The sequence below is a fragment of the Doryrhamphus excisus genome, chromosome 10, assembly GCF_030265055.1.
Source record: "Doryrhamphus excisus isolate RoL2022-K1 chromosome 10, RoL_Dexc_1.0, whole genome shotgun sequence".
Classification (NCBI taxonomy): Eukaryota; Metazoa; Chordata; class Actinopteri; order Syngnathiformes; family Syngnathidae; genus Doryrhamphus; species Doryrhamphus excisus.
In genome coordinates, this window is record NC_080475.1 from 14,401,322 (window position 1) to 14,421,144 (window position 19,823).

The 19,823-nt window shown below is 38.2% G+C and overlaps 3 protein-coding genes across 3 annotated transcripts; all 3 read right to left on the reverse strand.

Moving 5' to 3' along the window:
* Nucleotides 1-94: 94 nt before the first annotated feature.
* sars1 (seryl-tRNA synthetase 1) lies at nucleotides 95-5,574 on the reverse strand. The gene is made up of 11 exons (XM_058084405.1): nucleotides 5,378-5,574; nucleotides 4,462-4,532; nucleotides 4,275-4,355; nucleotides 4,028-4,186; nucleotides 2,923-3,066; nucleotides 2,674-2,829; nucleotides 2,254-2,475; nucleotides 2,044-2,173; nucleotides 1,734-1,891; nucleotides 1,380-1,509; nucleotides 95-667 (listed from the first exon to the last, which is right to left on the reverse strand). The coding sequence occupies exons 1-11, from the start codon at nucleotides 5,511-5,513 to the stop codon at nucleotides 522-524; spliced, it is 1,533 nt and encodes a 510-aa protein (XP_057940388.1). The 5' UTR covers nucleotides 5,514-5,574; the 3' UTR covers nucleotides 95-521.
* A 146-nt stretch (nucleotides 5,575-5,720) lies between these two features.
* On the reverse strand, nucleotides 5,721-12,605 carry si:ch211-207e14.4 (interleukin-17 receptor D). Its single transcript, XM_058085584.1, has 12 exons — nucleotides 12,337-12,605; nucleotides 11,314-11,398; nucleotides 10,324-10,482; nucleotides 10,054-10,172; nucleotides 9,772-9,895; nucleotides 9,003-9,041; nucleotides 8,769-8,914; nucleotides 8,586-8,660; nucleotides 8,451-8,511; nucleotides 8,194-8,331; nucleotides 7,480-7,655; nucleotides 5,721-7,091 (listed from the first exon to the last, which is right to left on the reverse strand). The coding sequence occupies exons 1-12, from the start codon at nucleotides 12,451-12,453 to the stop codon at nucleotides 6,594-6,596; spliced, it is 1,737 nt and encodes a 578-aa protein (XP_057941567.1). The 5' UTR covers nucleotides 12,454-12,605; the 3' UTR covers nucleotides 5,721-6,593.
* Nucleotides 12,606-12,688: 83 nt separating this feature from the next.
* Nucleotides 12,689-19,506, reverse strand: fam50a (family with sequence similarity 50 member A). The gene is made up of 13 exons (XM_058085585.1): nucleotides 19,234-19,506; nucleotides 18,813-18,897; nucleotides 18,614-18,713; nucleotides 17,812-17,954; nucleotides 16,703-16,779; nucleotides 16,410-16,476; nucleotides 16,281-16,342; nucleotides 16,133-16,209; nucleotides 15,373-15,427; nucleotides 15,238-15,286; nucleotides 14,243-14,313; nucleotides 13,768-13,878; nucleotides 12,689-12,844 (listed from the first exon to the last, which is right to left on the reverse strand). The coding sequence occupies exons 1-13, from the start codon at nucleotides 19,342-19,344 to the stop codon at nucleotides 12,836-12,838; spliced, it is 1,017 nt and encodes a 338-aa protein (XP_057941568.1). The 5' UTR covers nucleotides 19,345-19,506; the 3' UTR covers nucleotides 12,689-12,835.
* Nucleotides 19,507-19,823: the final 317 nt, after the last annotated feature.

Genomic DNA, 19,823 nt, shown 5'->3' on the forward strand with positions numbered 1-19,823 from the left:
CGTCTTACCTTATTGGAAGTAGACAGTAAGTGTCGCCTTATTGCAATACACGCAGAAGGGAGTAAAGTCTGTTGGAGTTAATCACTAACTTGAGTCGTCTTTATTACCTCTTATCACATATCCATGGTGACCAGTGGTCACCATTGAGAGACATACAGAAATAGCTTTTATAGGACCTGGATTTAATATATGCTTACAGTAAGAGCCCATGATGAAAAGTGATGAAAATGAGACAAAAGGCAACATTCAGAACCGAAAACAAACTAGATGCTTTCTTTAGATGTGACATAATCAACCACTGTGAATCACAATCTGTTTGTTTTAGGCTCTGACTGTGAGAATGTGGACATGTGGAAGGTGTATGACAGCACACAAGGTGTGATGCCGTTGTCGATTACAGTACACAACAGAGAAATTGAGCCAGGCTTCACCAAATGCATTGGAGAACCAACATTGGTAAATGCCGACGAGATTCGTTTTCCTCCTAAAGGCTCCTTTCCATCTTTTTTTTTTTGGTGGGTTTAAGAGTCATTGACAGACATCTCCTCCACTGCGTTGGCGAGGTTCTGCTGATCTCCCCCTTGCTTGTTCTTCTGCTTCTTTGCCTTTTTGGACATCTCCTGGTCGATGGGAGCGGGCTTGACAAACTTGATGAGCTCAGTCAAACCTGTGCGGGTTAACAGTACACCCAAGTGGACAAAGGTGGTATTACATGTTGAGAATGATTCAATGAATGAATTCAATGATTAAATTCTACTTTTACAGTAAATAGTATAAAAATCCCAACTAGTTCAATTGTACAATTTAACTAAAATAATAATAATAATTAATAATACAGTTTCAGTTAAATTAATTTAAAATATACATATATTTGAAATGTCCGTTCTATATTTAACTACCCTTCCGTCTATTCCTTACTGCATATTGAGTACATTTCTAATTTATTTTTTAATTGAATTATTATTATTAATAATAATAACTATATATTATATAATAATGATAATAATAATAAAAACAACAATAATACTAATTATTATTATCATGATCATTATCATATATAAATATATATATTATACCAATATTAAATTAAATATATGTTAAATAATAATAATAATAATAATAATAAAAGTATTATTGTTGAATAATAATGAATGAATAATCATTCAATTAAAAAATAAATTTGAAATGTACTCAATATGCAGTAAGGAATAGACTGAAGGGTGGTTAAATATAGAACGAACATTTCAAAAATATATATATTTTAAATTAATTTAACTGAAACATTTTTTACAACCTTAATAAAACTTTTGTTGGATGGCGGATTCAAAATTTCTGTTCAAAAACTTGTAATGACAATAATGTTTGTTGCATATGCTTACCTGGAGGCATGAATTCCCTGAGCTTCTCTGGAATGACAATGCCCTCCTCCGTCTGGTAGTTCTCCAGGATGGCACACATCACACGTGTGGTGGCGCACATGGTTGCATTCAACATGTGGACAAACTCCGCCTGAAAGCATCAAGGCAGGGAATAAGTGTCTCGTGTCAGTGCATAGCAAGAGTACAGACTTGTAAAAGTCACTTTATGTAGTTCTCATCTTCCTGGTTACTTTTGTTTTAACACCTACAACTGCTGTTGATGCAGGAAACTAGTTGGGTCTGAAAAAAATGGCAACATCTGGTGGCTGATGCCAAGTAGTGACATCAATTATGTCGCGGTAGAAGCACTCTCACCTTATCCATCATCTTTTTGGTCTGCCCATAGCGGATACGCAGGCGTCTGGCCTGGTAGTCGGTGCAGTTGGAGCAAGAGACCAGCTCTCTGAAAGCACCGGAACCGGGAAACCAGGCCTCCAGATCCAGCTTTTTACTGGCGGCGTGATTAAGGGCACCTGAGGACAATGAAGACCGGACAAACAACCAAGAATGACTAACTTGTTTCCTCAAATAGTCGCATTTATTTGAAGGAGCTGTCTATTTGATTTGTAAAAATGCTTGTTTAGGGGCGGAGCTAGAAACACTGCTGTCCACCAACCAGACCTACCGGAGACGATGTTGACGATGCGATAAGGAATGCCAAGAGATTGGTAGAACTCCTCTGCTGTCCCGATCATTTCATCAAACATCTCCCACGATTTACCGTCATGTGGCGAAGCGTAAACAAACTGCTCAATCTAAGGAGTGGATTAAAAAAAATAATGTTATCTTGACAGTCAAATATGTCACATTCAAGCTCCGTTTGGGAGGGCCTCACCTTCTCAAACTGGTGCACCCGGAAGATGCCTCGCGTGTCTCGTCCGTGGGAGCCCACTTCCTGTCTGAAGCAGGTGGAGAAGCCCCCGTAGCGTATGGGTAGGTCCTCGGGCTTGAGCCACTCGTCCCGTAGGAAGGCGGCAATGGGTTGCTCGGAAGTGGCGATCAGGTACTTCTCGTCAATGGAGCTGTCGTCAGCCCGCTCGCTGCTCTTACCAATGACCTTGAGGAGAAGACAAAAGGAAGATATTAGATAAGGTAGAAGGAAACTAAGTAAAGACTTTTAGTGTTGTTTGTATGAAACGTGATGTTTACGGCTAAAGAGTGCTACAATTTGACAAAATACAGAAATGTATAATCTGAAACATTATTGTTTCTCTGTGGGTTATGAAACTTGAAGTTTGTGTGTGTGTGGCTACACCTTGTAGAGCTCTTCATCAAACTGGCTGAGCTGGGCCACTTCCTGCATGACCTCCTTCCTCATAAAGAAGGGCGTGTACAGCATGGTGTAGTTCTTGCTGTGCAGGATCCTCATAGCGTAATTGATCAGAGCCTGCTCCAGGAACACCAGCGGCCCCTGAACACAACACCAAATGAGGAAATATCACTTCTGATTGGTTTTTCAAATTAAACACGACCATTACCAAAAAAAAAAAAAAAAAAGGCTCACCTTCAGGAAGTAGCCTCTGCTCCCAGCCACGATGGCCCCCCTCTCCCCTTCAAAGCCGTCAATCATGACCACCAGGTCGACATGGGAGTACTTCTTCTGTACGCTGCAGTCGCCCCACGTACGCTCCACTTTGTTGTCTGCATCCTGTACAAGCAATAACTGGACAGGTCAGATACAAGACAGACAGTCCATTGCTCCACAATAGACTTGAATGTGCGTTTGAGTTGTTTCGTTCTATGATGCAAGGTTGTGGCCGTCCTTAGCTGCTAGGGGGAGCAATCGCTTTAATTATATGAAACATGGGTATAGTATGAACCAAACGCATTATATGAGAAACTAGGCAAAAATGTTGATCACTATTTTCAGAAGTCAAAGCTGATGTGTAATACACGTAATACAGATCTGCAGCTTTGAATATAATGTAATGTTGTTGTTGTTCTTCTTCTTTCTTCTTTTAATCAGGGAGAAGGCGTAGATGTCATTTTGAGGATTTTAACAAGATAATTCTTTTTTTTCTTTTTTTCGTGGAAAAAATATTATTCAAAGAGTATAATTTGAATACATTTAAGGAATCTTTATTAAATTATTAAATTATAATTTATTATATTATATTATAGACTTATTATAATTTATTTTAAATTAAAAAAGATAACATAATTGTGATAATTGCAAATGTTTTAATACAATTATTATTACTATTATTATTATATTTTATTATTATTTTATTATTTATTGTTATTAATTTGTAATGTATTATTATTTATTATTTAATACATAATATACTATAATATACATTTGCAGGAAATTCAGTATTAAGTTTGCAGTGGGCAAATTTTATTATATTTGTGGGAAATTAATTACATTTGCAGGATTATTACATTCAAAGCTGCAGATTTGTATTACGTTTGCGGGTGTAACATGTGTGAATATCTTTTTTTTGATGAAAACACAAATATAACAGGTATGCTTTTGTGAATGATGAATTCACATTTGACTCTCTGAAATCCTTATGATTTTAAATATAAAAAAACATAAAATACCAAAATAGTTAATTGGACAATCGATCAATTTGTGATTAATTGTTGCATGGAAAGAAGCAACTCACCTCGTCGTTGCTGATGGGCACAGACGGGTGCAGAAGGTTGCCGATCTCCCTCAGGTACGAGAAACGCTCCGCCTCTAGCTTCAATCTCTCGCTGTCAGTTTTTATCATGGCGTCATCCACCAGCACTCGAACCTTCTTGATCTGAGTCACTGTCAGAGCCTATAACACAGGAAGTAAAGACACCATTATGATCAAAAAGATTAGATTTATGATATGTGGAAAAACATGCACATAAACAAGCACATACTGAGAATGTTTCTGCTGTAAGCGCCTCCAGATTCTGCGCCGCCTCGGGTAAAGTCTCATCCTCCCCGACTGGTTCTTTTCTCTTCAGTTCAGGAATGACACATTGCCACTCAAGTTACCACTCATAACAGATCAATGCATTTTCTTATTTTTAAGATTTATTTTGCATTGTTATGGTGCGTGCATACCTTCATTTTTTCCCCAATACTCTTGCTGCAGAGGTTTTTGGCTTTATTGAGGTTGTCTGCAATGAAGCGGCCTGTTTTGAGAGGTGGGATAAATGGACAGTGAATTGTACATCATAGGAAATTATGTCTAAAAGCGTATTTCACAAAAAAACAGTTTAATAGTGTGGACATTGAACAAAAGTGGTGTGGGTCACAATGACATGTCTGGGTGAGGCTGACAAGCAGCTAGCCAGGATTGCGTCAGATTGCACGTTGCGAGCCGGCGAGGCTAAGCTAACTCAACATAAAATCTTTTTACAACGCTATTCATTCAAATCATATCGATGTAGCGTTTTGCAGTGTACAATTTAGCTTCCCTTTAATAACAAATACAGCGTTGACTAATAAAAGGTGGCCTATACGACTCACTTTGCTAACTCAATGATGCTAAGGTTAGCCCCATTGCGTACTCACATCTGCAAGTAGGGGCATCACATTGTACTCCGCTTTAAAATTATTACCCTCACTACTACTTGACATTGATTTACTTTAAGCTTAAAATGGATAAAAGCCGGTAAAGTCGGGGTTTATGAAATCCACCCAGCACAATAATTGTCACCGATAACTTTGTTACAGCATTGCGTCTGACACTGCAGTCAGTCTGGCGTTTAAGTTACTGCGGAACTGGGATAAATAGTGCTTTAATTCTCTTTTTGTAAGAATTTTATACGCATTATAACGCCGGACAGTTGGTCGAGTCTCAAAAAGATGGTTACATAGTAGTTATCTATTACCAACACTTTAAGATACGACTGGATGATAAACGTGACAATGGTTGCAATTGTAAACGGAGTTGGGCGTGAGCTGCGCTCTCTATGATGACGTTAGCATCACTTGCTTAGCCTTGCTAACATTAGCGTCCGTGAAAATATCTTACACTTTCTCCATTCTGTGTCCGCGGCAACCAGCTTGTCGACGAGCGTGACATCTTTAAAACGTTTTCTTTGGACCTCCCGGATGGTTTCGGGGTCGCCGCCTTTGTCGGTTCGAAACAGGTCCAAGTCGAGCACCATCGTCCCAGTCCACGCTTGCCCGTTGACACACCAGCCAGAATGAACCTACTGTTGTCAACCTTTCAGTAAGAAAAGTACCTATTGGCTGTCCTCGAAGTCGAATAATGACGTAATTGTCAAATTTACATATATTTGCATATGATGTTGTAAAATACGGTAGGAAAAAACATAGCCACTGGTTTTGAAAACATTTATTGCAGATTTGGATACACAAGAAACGTAATAAATAGTAACAAAAAATGGAAAAATAAATAAAAAATATACACAATATGTATCATACACATTAGCTTCTCACCAGACACATTACACGATATTGCATGTTATTGCAAAATGCATAGCGTGTCCAAATAATACCATAATTCTCATGTGCAGTAATGGTCATGTGTGGTATACTATAAACTTGTCAAAATAAATCAGTGAGAACTGACTAAACTGCACAGTTTTACAAAACACCGTTCCCACATTCATATTCATTCATCATATTAGCTGTAAAAACATATTTTTTAAACATATACTTCAAGATTATGTATATTCATCTAACTATGACAGTGATAGCTTATGCATACCGGTAATTTCAAATATGAGCATATACCTACTGCAAAGTTTCCAAGTGCACTGTTGAGTGGTTGCTATACAGAGTTAGGTGTCCTAACATAATGTCATCTGGCCAGTCATCCGATTCTGGTGGCCATCATTGACTTGAGAATACGGGTACAATAATACTTTTTTTTCTCTTTTTAAAGTGCTTCAACCTGAAATATGTATAACATACATCATATATAGAGAAATTTAGAAAAACATTTGAAATCAATGAAATAAATATATATGCTTATTATTTGTACTGTATAACATTTCCGTTATTATGTATATATTATTTTATATATTATTTAATGTTATTTTTTTCTAAAGAGTAAAATTTAAAACAAAAAACCTGTCAAAAAAATGCCAGCTTATATGAATTTTGCTGCATGCTTTGAATGGAGAGAAAGTACCGCCATCTGGTGGCCAAATATAAACATTACAAATTGAAAGTAAGTAGTCCAAATTGAAATCTGATAAAGTATATGAGTTTTTGGGGTTCTATTTCTCCATGTTGTCTAAGCTTTTGGCCTTCATCGCCTTCTCTGCTTCCCTGAGTGTCTGCTGCAAAGCTTGTCCGGCAGGTGTCTTAGTAAACTCTTCCTCCGAGATCCCCTTTATCATCAAGTGGCGGCCGGGTCTGTAAAGTGGAACTTGATGTAGGTGGGAAAAAAGCAGCGGCAGGTCAGTTGTCAGCCTGTAGTTGGCCACCAGCCGAAGCTCCATAGGGATGTCAGTTATTTCAGAGTAATTAAAAATGGCCGTCATGTATTTAGAGAGGTCTTTGCCGTCAGATATGGCGCGGCCCACTTCCTCCCTGACGAGGCGAGGCATCACCTCGGAGTCGAAGGTACCTGGCGCTGTTGAAGGCTCGAGTCTACGACAGAGACCCCGAGAACAGATGACCAAGACAAAGTTGCTCTCCCGGATGTGACGGTAAGACCAGGCCAGGCTTCCCTCCTGCGCCACTTCCAGAGAATTCCAAATGTCCAGAAACACCTTGAGAAAAGAGGGAAACAGGTGATGAGTGAAACTGCATGCCCAGCTGTGACTTTAGTCTGTATAAAAAGTAGGACGGTTGTGCTTGAATAAAACATGGCCTCTTTATGAATACATAAAGAGGTCAACAGCACACATCATATTAAATACAGAAATTAAAAAAATTACATCCAGATAATTAAAAACCACAAGCATCACTTGTAGGTTTGAGCTCTGTGAACTCTGCCTAGCAACAAGTGCTCACACAAACTTATGTCTTGACCAGAAAAACATTTTCAATAAAAAGGTGTTAATTTTAAGTGCAACAAATGTCAGTATTTATTCTATTATGAAAGTAACTGTATTATACCTATAAAAACCAGATGAATTTAAAAATAAAGTGTACTACCTTAATGGCCATGTGCTGCTGTATGAAGGATGCCAACTGCACCACCGCGTTGACATGGGCGGGGCCATCGTGGCTGCTGTAGCAAATCAGAAGACGAAGAGGGCTCATACCGTTTGTGGACAGTGATATCGTTTCCTCCTCTGTGGCACGCTCATCTTGATGTTGCTTAATTAATTCTAAGCGGGAGGGAAAACAATTGATGTATGTAATAATAATAATAATAATAATAATAATAATAATAATAATAATAACAACAGTAATAATAACAACAATAATATAACAATAACAGCAATAATAATAATAATAATAATAACAATAATAATATTACTACTACCACTACTACTACTACTAATAATAATAATAACAGTAATAATAACAATAATAATAACAATAACAGCAATAATAATAATAATATAATAACAAGAATAATATTACTACTACTACTACTACTAATAATAATAATAACAATAACAGCAACAATAATAATAATAACAATAATATAATAACAAGAATAATATTACTACTACTACTACTACTACTACTACTACTACTACTACTACTAATATAATAACAATAACAGCAATAATAATAATAATAACAAGAATATAATAACAAGAATAATATTACTACTACTACTACTACTACTACTACTACTAATAATAATAATAATAACAAAAATATAATAACAATAATAACAATAACAATAATAATAACCTGGTATGAGTAAAGATTTCTTTGTTTGTAGCCAGCGTCGCCTGACAGGTACAGCAAGGAGGACTACAAATATGGCCGCCACACCAAGCACCATTGGCAGCACTACAATCCAGTAGGCAGGGCTTTGATGGGTTGCTTCTGAGGGTCAGAAAGAATAACGCTGTTTAAGTCTTGTGCAAATGCATTATCTATTAATGTGTAAGTCTCCACATGTTGCATTAAAGATCATATTATCATCCAAAAAAAAAAACACCTACCTTGCTGCTTAACCTGAAAGTGGAATCTCTTCCTCACTGCATCGACTTCATTGGCTGCAATCTGGAACCCATGTCAGAAAATATTTTGTATTTTCCATTATTCTTTATGCTTTATATTGCATGTTTTGTTTTTACCTCGCATGAGTAATTGCTTCCTTCTTTGAGGTCTGTGAGCTCGAAGCTGTGGTGTGTTCTATTTTTGGAGAAATCCTGGAAAAAATGCACATTGAATTGAAATCCATATTGTTAACAATACTGGACGTGAAAAGTACATTCCCACTGGCTATAAAATACATATAACTAGTAAATTTTTCTCACAGGTGTGATATCGGTGAATGTTGTCTTGGCGTCTGCTGTACAGAAGGAGAAGTAGCTTTCGATTCCCATTGAAGGAGGAGCCAGGTTGAAGGTGACAACGACCACGGGCCCTTTCTGTTTCACATCAATGTACTTGGGATACCAATCTACATTGAAAAAGCAATAAAGTTGACGTTAGATAAGGAATTAAAGAGAATTCATTTGCTTGTGTTAGTAGTAACAATATTTTCTCACCCGCTTTACAGTTCTGAAAGCCGTTTTTCTCAGCACATGCTGCAAAATCACAACACACATCCCATGACTACGATGACTTCATTTGGATAGATAAAGATAAATGGTAATGGTTTAATTTCATTTGAACATGCATCAGATTACAATTGAATGCATCACATAATCAGTTCACAGTTCCACATGTCCAAAAGGAGTAGGAAGAAGCAAAGCATATTAAATCCTACCCCTCCATCTGGTACTTTTACAATCAGTAACTGTTACATTTGTTCACTTCCTGCTTTCCATAATACAATTTAAGGTTGTTTTTGTTTAATAATGCACCTCGTACCGAAGTACGATGTGATATGACCATACAATTACATAATGGGTACCATAGTAACTGTAAATATAGTGATTTTTATTTTTAGGTAATTGGTTATTTTTAGCCTTATGTATTATTTTAGCTGTTTGAAGATGAACTATATCAGCAAGTTTAAGTATTTGTGATTTTAAAAATAAGGAGTTAATATGTTCTCTGTAGGCGGCATTATGAACTATCCTTACTGACCTTTTTTGCAGTACATTTAGCGAATGAAGATTGCTTTTATAGTTATTAGCCCATATTTCCACACAATAAGTAAGATATGGTAGAACCAGAGAGCAATAAAGAGTGTGGAGTGATTTCTGATTGAGAACAAATTTAGCTTTGTTCGATATTGAAATATTTCTGGCCACCTTATGTTGTATATTTGTAATATGAGGTTTATATATGAGGTAAATAAATAAGTCTTACAGCGTGTGGAGAAGATCTTGCTGTGATAAAACTTCTCCCACTTCTCAGGCACGGGCAGAGCCATGACAGTGATGGCATAATGGGAGCCAAGGGTGAGGCCGGGGAAAGGGTCTGATTTGTATACCTGTGAGAGGACAAATACCTGTGTGAATCATTTCCTTTCATCGGAGACTGAAGGCGCACGACTACAGTTCTTGTAAGACATGTATTTAGAGACAGAATGCAGAAAAACTACCTCAAGTCATAAGGGTTTTTGTTTATGTGCAACAGGCCTAAAAATACCGTTTGAGCGTGTGAAGGCAGTAGGGTGAGGTTTCGCTGGAAGAGAAATAGTTGGCAGGAAACACCGGAGCCTCCTAAGGCCTGCAGGGACACCTGGAAGCCTCGCAGGAAAGAGATACCTGCAGAAAAGGAAAATAATTATTGATCATCACCATGTATTATTAATGAGTCTCTCAGGTAGTTTTCATGAAATAACTCTGTGCCGTGTGACATAAGTTACAGCATGTAAATTGTCCAAAGTCATATTGTATGAACAGAACATCAACACACCATATGGACTGGGCTTCCAGGAAACAACAATAGTCTCGGAATTAGTGTCTGTATCGGGTACGAGCTCAATGTTGATGTCATTGGGTGCCTGGACAAAATGTTGACAGAGGTGAGGGTCTTCTTTTCCCAGCAGTTGAAAGCATGGCCATGGGACACAAGCTGCGGAGGAAAGTCACAATCTTACTAGATTTGACTGTAATGGTAATAGTTTAATTTCATTTGAACATGCATCAGATTACAATCGAATGCATCACATAATCAGTTCACAGTTCCACATGTCCAAAAGGAGTAGGAAGAAGCAAAGCTTATTAAATCCTACATCTGGTACTTTTACAATCAGTAACATTTGTTCACTTCCTGCTTTCCATAATACAGTTGACCATCCAATGACATATTGGGTACCATAGTAAGTGTCAATATAGTGATATATATAGCACATCATGACTGGTTCAAGACTCTTCATCCTTGTATTTAGCAAACATCAACTGCTTGTATTGTTTCTTGAATTGGCTCATCGTTGTGCATTGTTTGACTTCCTTACTCAATCCATTCCATAGTTTGATTCCACATACTGAAATGCTATGGCTTTTTAACGTAGTCCTAGCATAGAAGTGTTTCAAATGTAGTTCTTCCCTGAGATCATATTTCTCCTCTCTTGTAGAGAAGTATTGGATGACATTTTTAATTGGTTATTTTTAGCCTTATGCATTATTTTAGCTGTTTGAAGATGAACTATATCAGCAAGTTTAAGTATTTGTGATTTTAGAAATAAGGAGTTAGTATGTTCTCTGTAGGCGTGTGTTATCTGTGTTCATTAATTTTTCAAAACGTTTTCTCGCAATATTATGACTTTATTCCAATGATATCAAAAACTAAATTTGTTTTGTTTTTTTCTGCCACAACAGAAACAAAAACCCCAAAAGGGAACGAAAAAAACAACAACCTTTCACGCAGGAATGTACAAAGGGTGTGACAAAGCAACATACTTACTTCCTAACAAGTTCCTGGAGTTGAAGCCCAGAGCCGTGTTCACATCACTGCTGCTTATTCTGCAGTAGGTACATCCTGGTCCTCCCTGTAGGTGGCAGGAATGAGTCCAGGAGTAAGTTATTTTATTCATTCTAACTGAGTGAATGACTACAAAATGACTTTATGATCCTTTTCATGATCCTATCTATCCTGGTCACTCCCAATGAGAACCTCAGCATTCTCATCTCTGCTACCTCCAGACCTGGGTATAATTCTGATCAATTCTACTCTTCTTTTGGTCAATTATTTCTTTTTTTCTCTTCCTCCTAAAATGTGCTGTGCAAGGCAGCATTATCATTCTGTAGTACCTTGATTTAGTTGACAACACTGCCCCTAGTGACTGTTAGCAGAATTAAGATGTCATCAGACCAAATTTGATTGGACGAGAGGCAATGGTGTGACATCATGGCATTGTTTGGATGCCCAAAAGTATTAGGTCATACACCCTTCCCAAACACGTTAGTCCACTAAGCAGAACGACAGAAAATAATTAGTAGTTTTGCTGTCATTTTTTTTCCTAATTAAACATATGAGGAACATATTATTTGTATGCAACTGATGATTTAAAAAAAATTACAATTTGGGATTTTTTCCGAAAAGAAAGCTGTTACCGTTTAGTATAATGGTAATGCAATACAAATTACTACTAATTTATTAAGAAAAATAATTACTTTTTTACCAACCGTAACACAATTAGCCAAATAACAACCACTGCAGTGGTATTTTTTTTAACATCCACATAACAATTACTATTACTGCTATACATATTGGTCCATGTAACACTACTACTAGTACCAAAACAATCATTTTTTATTCCATTTAAACATAATTTTACATAAAGAATCCTTGCAAAGGCTTTTGAGTGTCATGTACAAATGACACACAACAGCATTTGCAGGAATGCTCAAAGCTTAGTATTCGCACAAACAAACCAAACAGCCCCCCATGTTGACAGTGAGAGTGAGTGAAAAAGTGAGAACTAACCTGGCGAATACACGTTAAGTTGCAGCTCTGTGGAGCGATGGTTGTTGTCAACTCATTTGGCGATTGCAGGTCAACAGGAATCAGGAGGGTTAAAAATATGAAAGCTGCCCCCCACATGCTGAACGTTGAATCAAATCCCAAAGTGTGCTCAAAGTGCTATGACTGTGGCAGAAGGAAAGGAGTAAAGAAATACCATGCAGGAGGTGTGGTGTCTTCAGGCCGAGGGCGGGTGGAAGCTGGCGAGATCATGTAAACGTGTTGTGACTGGATCCACCATTAAAGCCTGACCTACCGAGTTGACTGTCAGCCTTCCAAAAGCAATGATCACACACAAAGGAATCCAACAACAAACTGTCATTACAGGGTAATTTTATTGACCATAATTAAATGGGGGCCATTTAAGGTAGACTTGGGGCAATTAGCATTTTGATGAACCTGAGAGAGTCCAATTGTGGAAGGGAACAGAGGAACAGAATACAGAAGAGGTTTTGCCACAGTTTCACCGGATCTGGAAAACAGAACATAGAGAAGAACAAGGTTAACATCCATCATCTATGCTGCTTATCGTCGATTAAGAAAGATATGCAAAAATTGATAGATGGATGCCTACAAAATTAATTAATTCATTTCCTACTGCTTATCTTCATGAGGGTCGCAGGGGTGCTGGAGCCTATGCCAGCTGTCTTCGGGCGAGAGGCGGAGTACACCCTGGACTGGTGGCCAGCCAATCACAGGGCACATATAGACAAACAACCATTCACACTCACATTCATACCTATGGACAATTTGGAATCACCAATTAACCTAGCATGTTTTTGGAATGTGGGAGGAAACCGGAGTACCCGGAGAAAACACATGCATGCACGGGGAGAACATGCAAACTCCACACAGAGATGGCAGAGGATGGACTTGAACGTGGGTCTCCTAGCTGTGAGGCCTGCGCACTAACCACTTGTCCAAAAAATTTGGTTCGAGATGCCACGAAGTAGGTGGCAATGCCTTACAACAAAACATTAAATGAATAATAATAAAACTTTAATAATGATTTGGAGTACATGAGAAATCATCACAGAGAATACACGGAGAAAACCAACGCATGATTGGGAAAACATGCTCCACACAGAGATGGCTGAGGGTGGAATTGAACTCGGGTCTCCTAGCTGTGAGGCCGGCGTGCTAACCACTCCTTGGCCGCACCTACAAAATTGCACACGGAAAATTGCGAAGCTGTTTGTTTTGGTTGCCTCACTTGGTTGCCTCACTCATTCACTTGTCTTCAAACATAATGTAAAAATACAACTTGTTTCGCAGGTTTATCTGCTGTTATTCTAAATATAACGTAGTATATGGGATAGGTGATCAAAGGCTTCTCCTTGAACTCTTTTTTTTTTCCTACTGCATGTGAAGGAAAAACTGAAAAAAAAACCTCACCGTATATTTATCCCATTTCTTCTCGGGGTCGTACGGCTCCCATCGACTGGCGGGGAAGATGTGCTTATTCTTTTCATACCAGCTCCTCAGCACGACTTTCCCTGCGTGAGACTTCAGGCCAGAACAGAACGATGTCAACAAAGTTCATTAGTTTATTATGTAAACGGTTTTAACAGGTGTGCTTTGCTTTGGTTCTGTTGCTTATGTGATGCAACATCCCTGGTAATAAATGGCCATGTGGGCAAAGAGAGCTATGTTCCGATACTTTTTACAATGTAAGAGCCTCCTAGGCAGCCGCTAATTATTGCAAACAGGCCCTTTAAATATGAGATAGTTATGAATTTTGAGTTGAAATCTGGTTTGACGTTTGTCACTAAGAGGCGATGGTGGGTCCCTGCAACCAAACCAGTTGAGAACCTCTGCTTTGCATCATGTCCTACGTTTTGAACAGAGAAGCATCACAAAATTGATTTACCTCATCTTTCTCTACAGTGGCGTCATTGACCAATCGGATGTCATCGTGGACGTCAAAGCTGAAGAGAGGACCTAGCGTGGATGGAAGGGGACAAAACCATTCAGAATGAAACTTTGCTGGAATTACATCGCAGGTCTTAATAATGATTACTATTATTATTACTTAGTGTTGTTATCAGATGTTTTGACTTGGAACGCACGTTTGAGCGTTCATTACACAACACCTGCTTATCTGCATGTGTACACACCCCAGATACGGATAAACAATAACATATTGGTGCAGAAATGCAAGTGACAACATCAGGCAAGTATGACGCGGAAGTAAACGATCATTTCATGAAACAGGTTTCTGACTGAACATTTCCCAAGGTGGTGTGAATGAGCCCTGTTTTGATTGGCTTGTCATCTCCCAGCTGTCTCTGTATCAGATGTGATATGGAACCACATAATACAAATTAAATATTCATTCATTCATTTTCTACCGCTTATCCTCACGAGGGTCACGATGAGTGCTGGAGCCTATCCCAGCTGTGTTCGGGCGAGAGGCGGGGTACACCCTGGACTGGTCGCCAGCCAATCACAGGGCACATATAGACAAACAACCATTCACACTCACATTCATACCTATGGACAATTTGGAGTCGCCAATTAACCTAGCATGTTTTTGGAATGTGGGAGGAAACCGGAGAAAACCCACGCATGCACGGGGAGAACATGCAAACTCCACACAGAGATGACCGAGGATGGAATTGAACGCGGGTCTCCTAGCTGTGAGGCCTGCGCACTAACCACTTGTCCAAAAAATTTGGTTCGAGATGCCACGAAGTAGGTGGCAATGCCTTATAACAAAACATCAAATGAATAATAAAACTTTAATAATGATTTGGAGTACATGAGAAATCATCACAGAGATGGCCGAGGGTGGGATTGAACTCGGCTGTGAGGTCTGCACGCTAATCACAAATGAAATATGACAAAAATGAATTCTTAACCTACCTGATTTGCCTCTGGCTTTGGTTACGATGAAGTCATAAAAGCTGTGGTGCTAAATGAGGAACCACAGGGACCGTTTAGCTTGCTTTTAATATAAACCGTATAAATCTTGACACTTTAAAACAGTAGTTCACTCACATGTGGGATTATCAAATCTTCCTTGATGTACATCAGCTGCTCGACTCCTGCGGACCTGCACAGAAATGGACACTTTCCACTTTCACTTAGTAAAATGACATTTTTATGAGTTTTCTGTGCCAACAACTAAACTGATTTTGGGACACTGTCAACAAGATTAACACTGAAAAAAACAATGAACAATGAACGTGTGTTCATGTCACACATAAGGATTGTGGATGACAAGCAAAATTGCAGTTGTCATTTAAATGGAGCCAAGTGAAGTTTTGTTAAGGACTAACAGCTGAGGTCACGGCTTGCATTCTGCCACTTCTCCACCGACTATCGCGTTACATCTTACTTTACAGACCTACTTCAACATTCTGATCAATTAGCATTCATTCATTCATTTTCTACCGCTTTTCCTAATGAGGGTCGCAGGGGTGCTGGAGCCTATCCCAGCTGAGGTACACCCTGGGCTGGTGGCCAGCCAATCACAGGGCACATATAGACAAATAACCATTCACACTCACATTCATACCTATGGACAATTTGGAGTCGCCAATTAACCTAGCATGTTTTTGGAATGTGGGAGAAAACTGGAGTACCCGGAGAACATGCAAACTCCACACAGAGATGGCCGAGGGTGGAATTGAACCCTGGTCTCCTAGCTGTGAGGTCTGCACGCTAACCACTCGTCCGCCGTGCAGCCCTCAATTAGCATAAATACAAAAAAGCTTTCATACAAACATGAACTAATATGAACTAATAACCTCCATACCTGAGCTCACTGAAGTCCTTCCTGAGGACTTCCAGGGCCTTCTGCAGAAAATTCTGTATCGTGTTTCCCTTCTTCATCTGAAAGCGACAGACACATGAAAACGATGCGGAAAAAGAAAAGAAATTTTGGAATGTGAGCCACTCTTAACCTTGACAGTCTTTCGATGGCCGGATCCATCCCAGTAGCTGAAGGTAATCTCTATCTCCTCGCCTGCAAACATACAACCATTACTAGTGTATTATGAGAGTTAGTCTATACAAGTATGTGTGATACTGACTCTTGATCTTCTCCTGTTTGAGCTCCCACTCCTGTCTGAGTTCTTCTCGCAGTCGATTCTCCTCCTCCTGAAAACAAAACCCCCATTGTTTATGGTTATAGTGGTGTGAAAAGGAAAAAAAGACACCAGGAAGGGGGCAAACACACCACTGCACACCACTGTACACCACTGTAATATCACACATACATTCGGTACAATACTGCCTCACTGTAAACTGTCACTTATTTTAAATCAAATCGGATTTAGCATGTATTTCACTTTCCATAATGTAAGGTGCACTTATTCAAACAAACCTCTCTGTCTCGATCAGGAAGGAAACTTGTGTCCACATCTGGATTTTTTCCAAGCTTCTTCTTCTTTACAGGAACATCTGTGAAAAACGAAATCCAATGAGAAACTATATACTTACTACAACTGTGTACTTCCTGACATGTTTGGTACAGTTACCGTAAATTCCGGACTATAAGCCGCTACTTTTTTCCCAAACTTTCAACCCTGCGGCTTATTCAGTGATGCGGCCAATTTATGTAATTTTTCTAACGGCCGCCAGGGGCTCTCGAGTAGAAAAGGTAAGATTAAGACCGGTGGAATATATGCGTCGAGGAAGACTGCAACTTCTTGTCTTTTTTTTCTTTTTTTTTGGTGTGTCTTTTATTCTGTTTACTTGCTCTATTCAACTTCATTCTTTTGTAAAGTGTCTTTGAGTATCTTGAAAAGCGCTATACAAATAAAATGTATTATTATTATTATTATAAATTAAATTAGCTTTGAACATACCCTCATCATGGAAAATGCAAAAAGAAAGGCATATGACGCAGCTTTCAAGCTAAAAGCAATTGAGCTGTCCCATAAAGAAGGAAACAGAGCTGCATGTACACGAATCGATGGTGAGACGCTGTTGTTACCATGTTGCTACCGTTTTACTGCCGCGTCACAGGCACCGTTTGTGAAGAAAGTTATATTATTATTATTATATTTTTTATATTATATTATATTTTATATATATATATATATATATATATATATATATATATATATATATATATATATATATATATATATATATATATATATATATATATATATTATTGTTAAGTTATTATTTAAACTTTGAAAACTCTCTCTGTGTACGGTCTTTCTTTGTAAATATGTTTACATGTTTTAATGTGGGCACATGCGGCTTATATACAGGTGCGGCTTGTGTATGTACAAAATCAGTTTTCCTCTAAAAATGTAGTGGGTGAGGCTTATAAACAGGTGCGCTCTATAGTGCAGAAATTACGGTAAATGTTTCAGATCTAACATGTAAGTATTAGTCAGTGACAACACAACTGAAAAGTATATTACAGTCTAGGAAGGGAACTGGAGGACCACCTGTACTGGAATCACTGCATATACTCACAATCTTGCTCTTCTTCTTCTTCTTCTTCCTCCTCCTCTTCTTCTTCTTCTTCTTCACCGTCATCTTCTGGATTAAACGACAAACTGGCAATTTTTCTCTTCTGTTCTTCTTTCCTCTTCTTCTCCTTCTGCTTCTCAAGCTTGCTACACAGACGAAGAGGAGAGAGATGTGTGATCAACAACTTCAACACTGTGTACATCACTTGCGGGTGATAGTAGGTAATCTAATGCAAGGGGGGGGGGGCAAATATTTTCCACTGAGGGCCACATTCTGAAGAATCAAAGGCTTTATTTTGATATTTTAATGTTTATAAAGGGTAAAGGTTTTTGTCAGTTTTATGTTATTATTGATTATTTGAGTCAACATTTCAGGTTAGCGCGCAGACCTCACAGCTAGGAGACCAGGGTTCAATTCCACCCTCGGCCATCTCTGTGTGGAGTTTGCATGTTCTTCCCGTGCATGTGTGGGTTTCCTCCGGGTACTCCGGTTTCCTCCCAAAAAAAACAAAAACGAAAACAGCTGGGATAGGCTCCAGCACCCTCTGTGACTCTCGTGAGGAAAAAACAGTAGAAAATGAATGAATGAATGGTTAATGATAGCTACCACCACCGCTACCCTCAATTCCAATTCCATCCCCAATTTCATCATGTTAGTGGTTTTAATGGAATAACAAATTAACACATTGAATCTTTCGAATGTCTTCTAAGACAACCAGAACAGACAAGTTATCGATTCACTACCCTCAGACTACAATTACCTATATGAATGACAATATCCACAAACGGGGTGTTTGTTTACTCACAGCTGGAGCTCCTTGGACTGCTCCTTCTTTGCCAGTTGCTTCTCACGCTCCTTCACCAAAGCCTCCTGCTTGGCTTTCATATCATTTAGTGTCACCAGACCTAATAGAGGTGTTAAAGGACAATAAGACACACTCTTGTGCAATGCATACAACAATCTAAATGGATGTGGCTACACAAATGTATTAGTGATTCACATACCAACAGTGCTGGACTTTAACTCTGCCTCCACAGCATCATAGTGGGCTGAGAACTTCTTATCAATGTTAGACTTAACCATATTGTCCTAAAAGAAAACAGATATTCAGCACAGTAGTAGTCACAACACAGCAACAATTTTATTACAGTATATATTAGCAAGAGACAATATTATACAAATGAAGCTGAAATATACTTTAAAGTAGGCAGTATACAGCTTGTACAGTTATATGGATTTACCAATCACTGAAAATGTGGATTTACACACAACACCAATAAAAATGTATTACTGATGACGTTAGAAGAAATATTGGGATGTGTACATACACGTAAACTTTTTGGTCTCCCGGGGACATTCATTACAAGGTTAACACGCCAGACAACACCAGCAGACATTAAAATAAAACGTTAAAATATTACAAACCTCTGCAATCTTCTGTTTGAGTTGTTCAAGTTGCTCTCTCTCCTTTTCTCGTTTTTTCATCAGTTGCATGGCTCTTCCTGCCTCGCTGGCAGCTCCTTTGTATTGAGCCATATTTGCTTTTGTTTTTCCAAAGGAAATAACACCTACACGAACGTTAATCAAGAAAATATTAGAAACCTAATTCATGTATACAAAAATAAACGCAGAATGTTCCTGGACTCGCAAGCTAGACTTCTTTACACAACACAACAAGAAAAATGGCGACAGTGCAATGCATGCCGGGAAGAGTGGATGTTGCATTCAGGTGCTGGGTGAAGGCTCGTAACTGGGAGAATGCCCAACCATTATTTATTATTTAGTTACTTTTGTACTCATATAAATTTGCATAAATATAAATTGTAAAATTGTAGCATTGCCCATTATATATATATATATATATATATATATATATATATATATATATATATATATATATATATATATATATATATATATATATATATATATATATATATATATATATATATATATATATATATATATATATATATATTGGCAAATATATGAAACATTACAGTGTTACATTTCCA